Below are 13,859 nucleotides of genomic sequence, written 5' to 3'. Positions count from 1 at the left end.
TGCTGCCAATGAAACCTCTGCTGCTGCTGCTTCCTTTGGAAGAATCAATGCTTGAAACCTGGAAACAAATTCTGTAGGCAAGAATATATGTACCTGTTGTTGTTGGGCAGCTCATCGTGTCATGGCAGTGGAGCCACAGCTTTGAAGTTGGTTTATATGGGAAGATAACATGTGGGTTTTGGAGTAGTTAATATTTTCTAAATTCATCATTTGAGTTGGGGGAATAGTCTTAGCCATCAGCACTCGGTGATGTGGTTTAGTGGGCATGGTGGTATTTGTTCAAAAGTTGAGTTGATGGTCTTGGTGATTGCTTCCAATCTTAATGATTCTGTGATTACAAAAACGAGTCAAAGCTGATGTGAAAAAAACGTCACTGATTTCTCTATGGATGGGAACTGGAAGTTCAGTTTGTCTCTCTGAGAAATATATTCTCTCCACCCTTTAGGTTTGCAGCTTGATTTATTTTGCTGAATAAATAAACACAGTGGTGTTATAGAGATATCCATGTCTGATTCTCTATTACATCATGTCTCCATTCTCTAATGGAAAGACTCATCTAGCCTGTTGTTTTTTTGTCCAAAAGTGGGAGTATACAAGTGATTTTTTAAAAAAAAGAATCGGTTGACCTTTTCTAATAATTCCAAATTGTAAACCACTTGACTTTTGTCTTGGTATTTTTGCCCTTGTTCTTTGCAATGCTTGTGGCTGTGGAGCTCATCAGACATATGGCTAAGTGATGTGTGGGTGACTGGGGCTCAGCAATGGCTCTTCTCCTTTGTAGATCATCTAATAGAGATGATTGCTTCAATTTCTGTTATTTATTATTGTAATATCTCATTTCTGTCTCATCCATCCCTGTCATACAGGAAAGCTACTAGGGACAGTATATTTAGCAGCTAACTCTCACCAGACAATATATCATGATAACCTTTGCACGTCACATCGTTTAGAAAACAGTTGGAAATTTATGGCAGAGTCTTGTAACTCTTAGTGATGACAATATATATATATATATATTATTAATACCAGCATGTTTTTCTCAGTCTTGTGCCTGGACAGAACAGTCTTGGACAGAATGGATTGCCCTCCATTATGTACCATAAATCCCACAAGTCGTGTCGTGCATCTTCTGCTTGTTTGCTTTGAGGATGCATTGAGTGCTCTTTACCACATTCTTCCTTGTTTTCATGTCATCCATTTAGCATTTTCTGCTGTCTGCAGCATTGCTGGGAGGGTGGAGGGCAGGGAGCAGCCTGGTAAATACTGCATGCCAACAGAGAGCTAGCAGTTAGTCTGTTTTTTCAACACAAGGCCTGTTTTGTTCTCTCCCTCCCTCGCTGTGCCCTCCCCATGCCCCTCCCTGGGCTACAGGGAGAGGATTTGTCTCTAGCAAGTCCAGAGCTGGAAAGAACAGAAGCTCAGAGCCATGTTAGATATATACCAGATCAAAATCACGCTGTCAAAACACGCAAATACCTCAATAATTTTCTTTTTAATTTGAGCTGTCAGCCTCAAGATGCCACTTGCTCTCGAGCTGCTCTGCATAATGTGTGCCAGCTCGCTTCACATATCATGCTGAAATGTAAAGCAACAAATTTCCTGGCAGCCTCTGCAAAGTAGTGTAATAGAACTTTCATTACATGAAGGTGGTGAACATAATGTGACTTCTTAACAGCTGCAATAAGTGATGTGAAGCACTTAACATCTTTTCAAAACAAGTAACAAGTGAGAGGTTATTTTTTCGTCTCTCTTCCTAAAAAAAATGACATGTTATTTTAAGCAGATGACATTCTGTTTGCACTTATCTGAACTAAGTACATTTTTACAGGCATTCTCTTGATCTGTGTTGCTTTGTGATATAAAGAAAACTTTGAAAACTCCTGCTCAAATACACTGCAATGGCTGAATTTCAACATGGAAATTTGGATGTAAATCTTATCTATGGAAATGTTGCTGCTAACAAGGGAGTTCAGTTCACCCTTGTTCTCTGCCCTTTAGATTTATGATTCCATGAGAGTTGCCTATTTCAGGCTTTATGACAAACTATTTGGTTCTCATTTGACTGTTCTCCAAAGGTGAGACAGGTCTGATGCTTTTGGGTTCCTTACTAGGAAACTAAGTTCTCTGGAGACAGATAACCCTTTACAAATTGGAAGTGAAGGTGAAAGAGTTGAGACTGTGTGTTGAGGTGCTCACATCAGTCAGTCTAAATTTATTAGGCTGAACAGAAAGTTCAGTTTTAAGAGTTCAGTAGTCAGCATTGATAATCAAAGCCTTAGTAAGCGACTAGTTTTGAGGTGTAGCCCAGAGTCCAAAAGGACAAATACTATCTGCTTTACTTACTTTGGCAGCTGAGTTGGAGTTTCCATTGCAGTGGGATGAGCATCATTTTCATGGTAGTTAACAGCTAAAGTTCACAGCCACAGAATGAGGCTGCAGCAAACAGTGACACTGTTCTTCCTACCTAGCTATGCTGGTACTTATATCACATTTTAAACAAGGTTGACATTGTCTCTAGTTGAGTGAGTTCCTTAAGACGCCCTAAGAGGTTTGTCAGCTCAGGGAGAGGATTTTGTGACTCTGTGTTTCATAAATGCTGCCCAAAAGAAATGCCCAAGGATGCAGAGTTTCTGTGACATACACCTGCTGAATAAAGGCAGAGTTGGAATAGGCACTCTTAAGGTCCTACGAGGAAAGTCAGGCACTGGTAAAGCAGCTCCACTCCATAAATTTTCCAGATATTTCCATAATATCTCTCAGATCTGTGTAGATGATCACATTCTATTTTGCCACTCCGTGATCACTGCATACAAAAGGAATGAGTTAACTTCTTTGTTTTCTGAAAGATAGAACAAGATTATTTTTTGGAGTTTTGCACGTGATTTACTTCTGCAAACCCAAATCAAGCTATTGTCTTCAGGGGTGGAAAGTTTGGAACCAAAAATACAATTTAAAAGTGAAACATGTTTCAGCTGCAAGTAATATTAATGGTAATTGCCACTGAGTGATCTTTCAGTTGGTAGAAACAAATCATCAAAATGGTAATTGCAGGATTCCTTGGGATTTAGATTGATTAACAGACCAGACAACCAAATGGAGCCATCAAGGCATCAAGGAGCCATCAAAGCAGAACTCTGCCTCATGTGAAGCTGAGAGCTTATCTGGAGTCAGTGGAGCAAAGCCTGCTTTGTTTCGTTTGCCCAAAGAGTAAACATATGCCATGGCAGGAATAGAACAGCTGGAAACAATTGCTGCATGGCATACTGAGGGAAAAGAGCTGGAGAAAGATGGAAAGGTGATTGGACTTCTTTGAAGCCAGATATTGACTACAGGGGGTGAGTGAGGCCAGCCTGGAGTTCTGGTGGAACCATCCCTGGATATAGCACTGCCATCCAGGGCCACTTTCTCAGCTCTCTTCAGTAGGTGAAGCAAATTCAGAGATATTTTAAGTGGGAAGGAGAACTGTTAAGGCTGCCCCATGAAATGTGCTCTTTAGAACAGCTGAGATCCTTTAATACGGTTTCCCCTGAAAGTTGAGGAAATTCAGTGTTTGCAATTGTCAATCAATTCAGATCTATTTTATTCTTTAGAGTCGTCCTTGAAATAGTGTATTTTTACCTGTTGGAAATGCAAATTTGAAAGTATACAGGGAATGCATTTCCTGTAAAGAAACTGTGAATTACTTTTGAATCACTTCATTCTAATCTCCTGACTCCCTGCTTGATGGCATAGTGCTTAGTGCAAGATTTTCTCAATCTCAAATCCAGATTATTCCCTTGTGCAGAAATGTGGACCAGTTTTGAAATATCTGAACTAAGCTTAGCGTTAGAAAGAACGTGTAGTGAGGGTGGAAGGCTGAAATTGTGATTTCTTCAAGTGGGCACACTCAAACCAATTGCCCTTTTGATGTGGTTTGTGGAAATTGTATGACCTGTGCTGGGTGACAACCCATGGCCTCGGTCCCATGACATAATTAAATTAAATTTTCCTTATCTCAGAGAGAAAAGGTTCTTTCAGATCATTCATAAATTTTAAATGGGATTCATATTGCAATCAGGAGCTAATTTTCTTTTCCCATTATCTCCTGCTGTTCTGTGATCTGAGAACACTTTGTTCCCTACAACAGGCTCCACTCAGGGCTTTGGTTTCTCACAGAAGTCATTAACTAGGTAAGACATTGGATCTTCGTAGAGACCTTCACCAAGTCATGGACATGGTGGACAAATCCTACACCAAGGATAGTTTTCATTCCAGCTTTGTGTTCCTCACTCCTCTCTCCTGCTCCTGTTCAGTGCACATTGACAGTTCCCGTGACAGATAGAGATTTAGATCCAGGAAATGTGGCTTCAGAGAGCTGCTCATCCCACACTATATCTGAGCACCGTGGGCTGTCTAAAACATTAAAGTTTTATCATTGTATAAAGTCTTTTGTTTGTAAAATGTGGATACTTATCTCCTCTTTAATTGCAGAGTTTACTTGATGCCTTGTAACTTTATTTAGCATGAGGCTCTGCTTTCTTTCGGTGACTCGCAGGTGAATATTTAACTATAAGTTTTATTGTATTTATATTTATTACAAAAGGCAAGAAACCTGCCACCAAACCTGTGTCTTTCTAACTGTTGTTTTCCCTTTTTCTTACCAGTTTGCTGTTTTGTGGTTCATAAGAGGTGCCATGAGTTCGTTACCTTCTCTTGTCCTGGGGCTGACAAAGGACCTGACACTGATGTGAGTACATTGACATTTGATCCATTGTTTTACACAGTTTTATGTTGTTACCCCCATGAGAGTGAATTACAAACACTATCAATAGGCTCTTCAAGACAGCTAATGGAGTCTGAGTGGGTTTTAACAGTTCTGAAGTGAATATTTATGGACTGAGAGATCTATTTTTGGGAAGAAAAGTAAGAATAAATGTGTGACCAAGAACCATATCCTCAGAACGTGACAACCCTGAGGCATTTACCCAAGCATGAAGTCAGCATTTGATTTTTGTTTGCTTTTAGTTGATGTTCATCATTCCCAGGAAAGGCTGATGCTTTTTCTGAGCTTGCTTTGTATCTCTCTTATCTCAAGGTGTATCTTCCAAGTTGGCTGTGGTCCGTGTGTCTGTACACAAGGATCTGTAGCTCCAATTAAATGACAGTTTAATGCTGAGCCAGCTGGCTGAGCTGAGACAGGCTTTGGGAAGAATTATCTTCATGTTTGAGCTAGTCTAGCACCCATTCCACCCTGCTCTGTCACTGCTTCTCTGTACACGTAGCATTTTGGGCCAACAACCAGTTTTTACTCTCAACACATCTGCCCACATGGTGAGACACATGTGCAGAGACTTTGTGTCGCCCTCCTGGAATAATAAACTGGTCTTGTTTGTTCACATAAAAAGAACATTTCTTTGGGTATTACAAATTCCACTTTACAGTGAAGTAATTTAACATCTGCTTATGGGAACAATGCTTTCCAAGTGTCCTTTGTGTGACAAGCTCTGGTTTGATTCTTGTAACATATTCATGCTCTAGATTGTAGACTATTATCTCCTCTGATGAAATGGACCAGAAGACTTTTCTTGCTAGTTTTTAATGAGCTTTTCATCAGTTGTTTTCATATGCCAACCAGGAGGTCAGGGAACAATATATGGGCAGAAGCCACAAGGGTTTTGAAAAATTTCAGATATTGAAAAGTTCTCTTATGTTTAAATTGAAATAGAGGAAAATGTTGAAGAAGTGAGGATTTTTCTGTTAAAGGTGTGTTCTTTGGGGTTTTTCACCTAAAGTTCAGAAATGAGAATATATTTGTGTGTGAGACCATTTAGTTTTATGGAGAGTCTCCTCATGGCTATGGAATCTGCTCTGTGACAGGTTGTTAATAGCCTTTAATATTGCTGACTGCATTTTGTGATTTGGGTTTTTGGCTTTGGTGATTAAATAAATCAGCCTAAAGCCTTGTTTTAGTATTTGGGTTACCAAATGATCGTTTTCAATATTTACACGGAAGTGATAGCTCCGAAACACTTTGAAGATTAAAAGCAATCAAAAAATAAATATGCTTTATTAAAATTGTGCTACATTAGTGGTCCCTATTACACTAAGAGGATTGGAGAATGTTATACTTTAATTTACTGAAATGTTTGACTATAATGTCAACCCTTTTACAATTCAATGACTTGTTCCTATCCCAATTGCTACAAGTTTTGTTCTGAAATGTAGTGTGCTATAAAGCTCATCATAACATTTAGCAGATTTTTGAATATTAAAACATCCTTTGCTAAATTACTTCATGCAGGTGCACAATTAATTTGCGTAATCAAATTCTCCAGGGGCTTTGCATGCTGTAACCCTTCCATTAATTGTAAGAATAATATTGTCATTAATAAAATTAATTTTCCAGAGGGATAATTCTAATGATGATAGAGTAATATTTATTGTGTATTAGGAGAATGTTAAATTGTTGGGCACTGTACTTTTAATATCAATGAGGCAAATACATCATTAGAGTAACTGTCAGTTAAATTTGGTTCAATTAATAATCATAAAATCACAGAATGGGTTGGGTTGGAAGGGCCCTTAATGCACATCTCATTCCATCCCCTGCCATGGCAGGGACACCTCCCACCAGCCCAGGTTGCTCCAAGCTCCATCCAACCTGGCCTGGAACACTCCCAGGGATGGAGTAGCCACAGCTGCTCTGGGCAACCTGTGCCAGTGCTCCACAGGGAAGAATTTCTTCCCAATATCCATCTAAATCTACTCTGTGCCAGTTTAAAGCCATGTGTCGTGGTTTAACCCCACCAGCAGCCAAGAACCACACAGCCTCTCACTCACTCCCCCACCAATGGGATGGGGGAGTGAATTAGAAGGATAAAAGCTACAAAAACTCATGGGTTGAGATAAAGACAGTTTAATAGACAAAGCAAAAGCTGCACACACAGGCATAGCAAAACAAGGAATTCATTCACTGCTTCCCACAGACAGGAGGTGTTCAGCATCTCCAGGAGAGCAGGGCCCATCACACGTAACGGTTCCTTGGGAAGACAAACACATCACTCCAGATGTTCCCCCTTCCTTCTTCTTCCTCCCACCTTATATACTGAGCATGATGTCCTATGGTATGGAATATCCCTTTGGTCAGTTTGGGTCACCTGTCCCAGCTGTGTCTCCTCCCAATCTCCCATGCATCCCCAACTCCCTTGCCATGTGGCAGTATGGAAAGCAGCAAAGGCCTTGACTCTGTGTGAGCTCTGCTCAGCAACAACAAAAACATCTCTGCATTATCAACTCTGTGTTCTGCACAAAACCCAAACATAGCCCCATACTAGCCTCTGTGAAGAAAGTTAACTCTACTCCAGCTCAAACCAGCACACCATGCCACCCTGTCCTGTCACTCCAGGCTCTGGGAAGAAGGAGAATCTGAAGGTTGGCAGTGAGGGAAGTGATTGCACCACCATGGGTGAGAGTCAAGGTTAGAATGCAAAACATTTCAATAGCCAAACCATTTCCCTCTCAGAAACAAAACTGCCTTAAACCCTCAGGGAAGGCATTTCTTGCAGGTTAAGTGTTCACAGACATCCCTGCTGAGGTCTGAGGGATCTGGGACACGATGGCAAGGGCTTATTTATAGATTTGTCTTGAGGCAACATAGTCTGGTGTACACGATGTGCCTCCAGGGATGGGAGAGCTTCAGAGCTGTGGGTTCATTAGTCCTTAGACTCCAAAGGGGAAAACCCCTGTAATTACTAAAAATTTCACTCTGATTCCCATGAAAGCTGGATGTGTGGCTGAAGGGCAAGATCAAATTCTGTCTGGAAAATATGCTCTTTTGAAAGAGAGAACTGAACTACTTAAAGGCTCAATCGTGTACAGAGAGATTTCTGTCACGTAGTTATTTTCAAAACTCTCTTCAGCATTTTTGGCCTCAGCAATTCCCTGCAGGAAGAGGAAGCTCCACTGGCAGTTCCAGAAAGTCTCTTAAGTATCCTTAACAGTTGCAACAAAGCCCATTTTTTAAATTCCTCAATATTTAATAATAGTCATTTAGGAAACAAAAGGGATTTCAGACTATACTATCCACAGACATTGTCTTCTTTCCCAGCCTTTCCAAGCATTTCATACCCTGACTCCTCAGCTGGAGAAAAGCCCTGTGGTCTGTATGGTGCCAAAAATAGTGGTGTACAAATATTTTCCCCTTGTGTAACATTTTTATTTGCTCCAGAATTCTCCTGCTGTAAAAGAGGGAATCAATTACTTTTATTACCTGCCATTACCTGATATTACATACCTAAATGACATGCCTTAATAAAGGTGAGTGTAGAAGAGGAAAGCTGAAAATGAGCCTCTTTTTGCTTTAATCAGACTAGCTGAAATGTGAGGTTGAAAGGTCTGTGGATGTGCCAAAAGGAAGAGAATCCTTGGGAGTAAAGTGGTTGTCCTTGACTAGTACTGAGGTGATGGTGCCTGGGGGACAATATCCTGATTCAGTAAAACAGCAATTCACACAATCAAAATTTTACATTTCCTTATTGCTTGGCAGGATGTGAGCTCTGGTGTCTTAGCAAATACCAGCACAGGAAGTTATTTCCTGCTATCTAATGGCTCTCTGGAGTTTGAATAGAAATTATTCAGCTTCTCTTCATGGCCAACTCTTTATAGTGATGCTGCTGAGTACAATTAAACAGCTCTTGCTGCTGGTGTCCTCCAGCAGGAAGCATCATCTCCAGAAAACCAAGATTTTTGGAAGATGTTAGGTGGTCCTAAAACTATTTTATTAAGTCATTGATGAAAAACTTTAGAACCTGACTAAATGAATGTGAAAATGTAAGAAGAGCCTCAAAAATTGTCTGCTGCTGAAAGGAGATTTGTTAGGATGTGTTTACTATTAAGAGATAACTGGTTAAATATTTGTTCCCTTTGTTAATGCAATGCAGTGACCAGAAGGTGTCTTTGAACAACTTGTGACACATTGAAATGTGCCTAATTCTATGCCACATATAATTTAAAACAAAATCATGTTTGACTGTATCATTATTTTCAGTCTGAGTTTATAAGACTTTGAGTGCACAAGAACTCAGAGATTGTGACCTCTCGATCAGCACTATTTTCCTTTCAGATGATAATAATAGAGAATCCAAAGGAGGGTTATGAGCAAAATAAATAGATATTAAAAAGTGAAAATCACCTAAATGAGAACAAATAACTGTCCAGTGACAGGAGATGAAATCTGAGTGTGCTGCTCCAAACTGCTGTGAGTCCTTAGTGTTTAAGCACCTAGAAGGGAATGAATTGGGAAGATCCAGATGTGTGCTTACGCAAAATGAGGCAGCAAAGCCTTCTCATCCCATTTGCAGAGTAACTGACCTCATGGATGTGGAAGGTGACTTATATGGAAAAGATTTTCAAGTCCATAAGCCTCTTGATACTGAAATGATTTGGGAGCTTTATTATCTTAAACACATTTGGAAGATCAGTCTAAATTTGACCAACTGTGAGGTTCTGTGGGATGCTGCAGGAGCTGGATATTTTCATCAGTGGGTTGGATATTGGGATAATGCATAGCAACTGGAGAGCACAAATATTTCAGATTTTTTTTTCCATGTGTTAAGATACAATTTAGTAAATGGCAACAATAAAATCACACTTCAGAGGGGAAGAAAAAAGAATAAATCAATGTGAAGTGATGGTGAAGGCTCTGGAATTTCCTGCAGGGAGGCATTAGAAATTGTTCTTCCGTTTTTCAGTGAGATGTTTTATGTAGAATTCTGCAGCTCTTCATTTGGAATTTGAAAAAGAACTCAAATGTTGAAGGTCTTTAAATCATGACCTTTGAATGTTTTCCTTGTCCCTTAAGGCTCTCATGCAGGCAGCTTGTGGCAAGGGGGAATTAACTCCCTAACAGTGAGTATTTTTAGGTGTAATGATGAGTAACTGCTGCAATGGGCTACCAAAAGAAGAAAATGAGATTTTGGGTTTGGAGTTTACTGCTCTGCACCTGCTGTGGGTGCTATCTGTGCCCTCACCAGCCCAGGGGAGATGCACCAGGAGTCTGTAAGACTCCACTGTGCCTTTCATTCTATGGTTTCTATCAGTTTGGAGTTGGGAGGAGAAAGATTGACCCTCAAAATTGGATATGCTGGGAGACCAGTGGGAAATGATAATTTATAAAGGGTAATGTCTTGGGTTTGGCCTTGGAGCAATGCTGATGTCCACATTTACTTCAGTATTAACCTGCTCATTTGTTAGCTGTGGCTGTGATACAAGTGATTTGAAGGATCACCTCTATGGCAAACAGGAATAAATTAATACAAATGGTCTGTCCTGGAGAGGTTATATGTCTTGAGTAGATTTCTTTTTCTATTCAGGTCCAGGTAATATTGAAATATTTTTATTATTATTGTTATTATTATTCCCCCCCTGGCCTTTAATCCTGCTTTCAGATTCTGGTTTGAGAGTGAAAGAAAAGAGTTGCTTGACTGGAATTAAATGAAGGAATTAAGAAAATACAAACAAACCAACCCCAAACCAAACGCATGACGAGGAAAGGAGTAAGTGGAAGTACAGTATTAAGACTTCCTGTAGAACTAGTTAAAAAGGGATTTGAATCAGAAAGCTCTGAGTCTTTTTCCAAGGATAATGAAATGCAGCAGCAGGACATGTCTGATCTGCTTTTAACTCTTTGGTTGTTTTTGCAATGAAGAACAACTCTTATCTATGTTGGACATCATGAGAGATCAGAGCAGCAGCAAATGAAATTTGATAAAATATTACAGAATCATTCAGGTTGGAAAGGACCTTTAGGATCATCAAGTCCAACCATTAAGGTTTGTGGGTTGTATCACTAATCTGAATTTTGAATAACAGGCAATCTTATCCCAGAAGTATTTCCTTTTAAATTAAGATAAAAACCTTCTCACTTCATCACAAAAGATACACAAAGACAGGAAGATTTGGCAAGATACAGTTCACTGTTTGCCAGATTAGTAAAAAATGTGCTCTTAAAGAGAAGCCTCTAGGAATTTTTGGAAGTGATACTCAAACAGTTCTGATGCAATACATTTATTGATTTTTTCATTGTATACTCTAAACAAAGAAAATAGACAGGGAGCTGATAGAGAAATGAAAGAAGGAAATCTCCCCACAAGGGCTCTGAGTAGATACTCTGCTCATTCTCAGCCAAACTCTGAGCAAGGTTCATGTCCATGGTAGGGAGGCTGTGCCTCAGTTTCCTCCATCAAGAGCTCTTAAACTGACTCAGCATCTTTTATCCCCTGACATTCCTCTCTGCTCACCAGGTGCTTGAGAATCCAAGTACTGTTTTCTCCCTCCTCTCAATAAGCAGCACATGTCACCCTCTCTGTCACCTTCTGTTCCTGCCCAGTTGGCAGGCACTGCCTGTGCTCCTCCCCTGCCCAGGGAGCTTTGCCACTGCTCAGTGCCCATGCACAGCATCTTTTCTGCTCAGCTCCTCCAGGATGGGTTTGAACTACTCAGCCCTGGCTGTACAGAGGTGTTCATGACACTGCTCACCTAAATCCCTTCATTTAGGTGGTTGGAAGCAGCTTCACAAGTTCCTTGAAATCAGTTCATGTACTGGAATGTGTTTGCATTCATCATTTGTACCTTCTATTCCTAAATTAAAGCACAGGCTCCTTTTATTGCATCTAAAACAGCTTTTTAGCTCGAGTGAATGATCCTCCATGAAACCAGAATTAAATTACAAAACAACAGGGTCACAAGCTTTTATAACTCCTAGTAATTCCCACCCTTTGCCTTTGCCCCCTGACGCACATGCCAGATTGACTCTGACCATCTGCAGAAGGTGCATGGAAAAATTTTCCCTGCAGTGTGGAAAGGAGCTGTATGAATCCTCCCCTTGTACACCCACAGCTAGGAAATAGTGGTGGGTATCTGCCCACACAGCCTGGGTGACTCCAGAGGTATAACTGCTCAGCTCCTCCACTGCAGCCCTGGAGTCTCTCAGTTAATGGAGTTTGGACCTGAAACCTTGAGAGTGGAGTTTAACTGCTTGGTTGTTACAGTCTCTGAGCTTTGAAAGTTCATAGCTTATGAAAGCTTTTTATTTAGAAAGAATACATCCTTTAGTTTCCCAGTCCAGAACAGTGCCAAGTGCTGAAGAGCTGTATTATAAAAATTAGACTTTGTTTTTACTTTTCTAGACATTCACTGTGCAGTTTAGAGTATAACAGAGTGGCAAGAGTTAATCATTGAGCTGAGCTCTGCTGCGAGAGTTAGGAAATGTATATAAATGATGAATCTAAAAATACCCATGATTTTCATAAGTTAGCACTGCAGAACAATTAGGCACTGGTGTTATAAAAGGAGAACTCTCAGCAAAGTTATTCCCAGTAGTAAAAAGAAATCTTGTTGATTTGGGGTTGCAGTTTTAGTGGCAGTAACTCCAAGTGCTGCAGCAGTCTGTTGGGTGCTGCTTTCCCCATCAAAACTCCTTCCAGCTCCCCAAATTGAAGCTGATTCTCTTCCAACAGTCCTTATTTTCCAATTGTTACCAGTAGATTGAGTTGTGCAATTTAAGATGAATTTAATTACTTCCTTGTCATCTTCTGTTTAGCCTTGGCAAAAGTCTTGTTGTGTCAATCTTTAAACTGTGTGTAAATGTGATGACATGATATTGGGGGTTTAGAATTGCTAGTTATTTTATTCCATGAGATCTCATGTGTAAAATGTACCATAGACTTTGCTATCAGGTTCCACCCACACAATCATGTGGGTTTTTTAAATAAAAAAAGTGATTATGGCAGACTGAACTTATTAGCTAGAAGAGACATAGACAGTCACAGACCACTGAGGGAACCTTGCAGAATGCCATTTTTAGCACTGTGTGTTTGTTGAGGTGACAGTTCTTGGGCCAAAATTAGCTGAAATCTGAATTTGGAATAAAACAAGGGAGCTAATTTTGAGAAGCACTGGACATCCCATGTGCTGCAAATCCTTGGAGTGTGCCACCAGTGCACCCATCTCTGAGAATCCCTGGGGGCTCTCTGGCTTTGGGGTGCTGGGGGAGGTTTGCTGCTCACTGCTGAGTTCAACTGGTGCAGCCTCAGTTTCTTGGCACAAATCAAACAACTGCAGTGAACGATCCCCAGGGGTGGGGAGAAAAGAACAGCTTGTACTTACAGGAGAGAGCAAGTTTCTTTTATCCAGGTGTTCTGACCCTGGAACAGAGTGATGAAAGAGAGAATGAAAGCAAGGAGGGGAGGTGGAGGTACATCCTGCCTGGGAAGAGACAGCTGCCATCCCTTTCCATTTCAACTCCATTTATCTGACTGCTCTGGTAGCTTTGCCTAAACAAGAACAGTTTGGTTTCATGCCCTTCTATTTTATTTGTTAATTTTCACTGCCCAGTATTAGGGTGACACTCTGAAGAGATCCTAATAGTCCACAGATTTTTCTTCAGCCTTTGGAAAATAGAGCATTTGTCTTGAAATAGCCAGTGATCCCAGGGAATGTGTATTAAATGATGTCATTGGCACAGAATAGCTGCTCATTTTATAATTGATCTGATATTTATATCAACCTAATGAAGCTTGGTGCCAACAGATTTTAAATGAGTGGTCTATTACCTGTGCTGATAAACAAAATCCTGATGCTGCTGTTGAAGTAACACCATACCAGTCAAGATTCTCTTCATAATTTGTTTTGGTTTTTTTTTTTTTTTTTGCTCTTCCCTTGCAAATAAATTAACTGTAGCATTGCCTTTGTAATTAATGAAACTCAGTCCCTAAAGCAGCAGTGCTCACTGGCTGAGCTCATAAACTAAAAGCAAAAGCGTGTCATAAATTCTGGTAATGAGAACTTAATAGATAGAAGAGTCAGAGTTTGATTTATTCCTT

At 40.2% G+C, this 13,859-nt stretch overlaps 1 protein-coding gene across 1 annotated transcript in view; it reads left to right on the top strand.

The window, feature by feature from the left end:
- Positions 1 to 4,643: 4,643 nt before the first annotated feature.
- Positions 4,644 to 13,859, top strand: part of LOC103804704 (protein kinase C alpha type) — a gene marked incomplete at its 5' end in the record, with an annotated part of 81,312 nt that continues 72,096 nt past the window's right edge. Inside the window, one exon of the mRNA XM_009077354.1 lies at positions 4,644 to 4,726. Coding sequence (XP_009075602.1) covers positions 4,644 to 4,726 — 83 coding nt within the window. The remainder of the gene's footprint in view (positions 4,727 to 13,859) is intronic.

Source organism: Acanthisitta chloris, unplaced genomic scaffold (genome assembly GCF_000695815.1).
Source record: "Acanthisitta chloris isolate BGI_N310 unplaced genomic scaffold, ASM69581v1 scaffold8390, whole genome shotgun sequence".
NCBI classification, from domain to species: domain Eukaryota; kingdom Metazoa; phylum Chordata; class Aves; order Passeriformes; family Acanthisittidae; genus Acanthisitta; species Acanthisitta chloris.
Note: the sequence above shows the minus strand (reverse complement) of the source record. Positions and strands in the feature narration are given on the sequence as shown.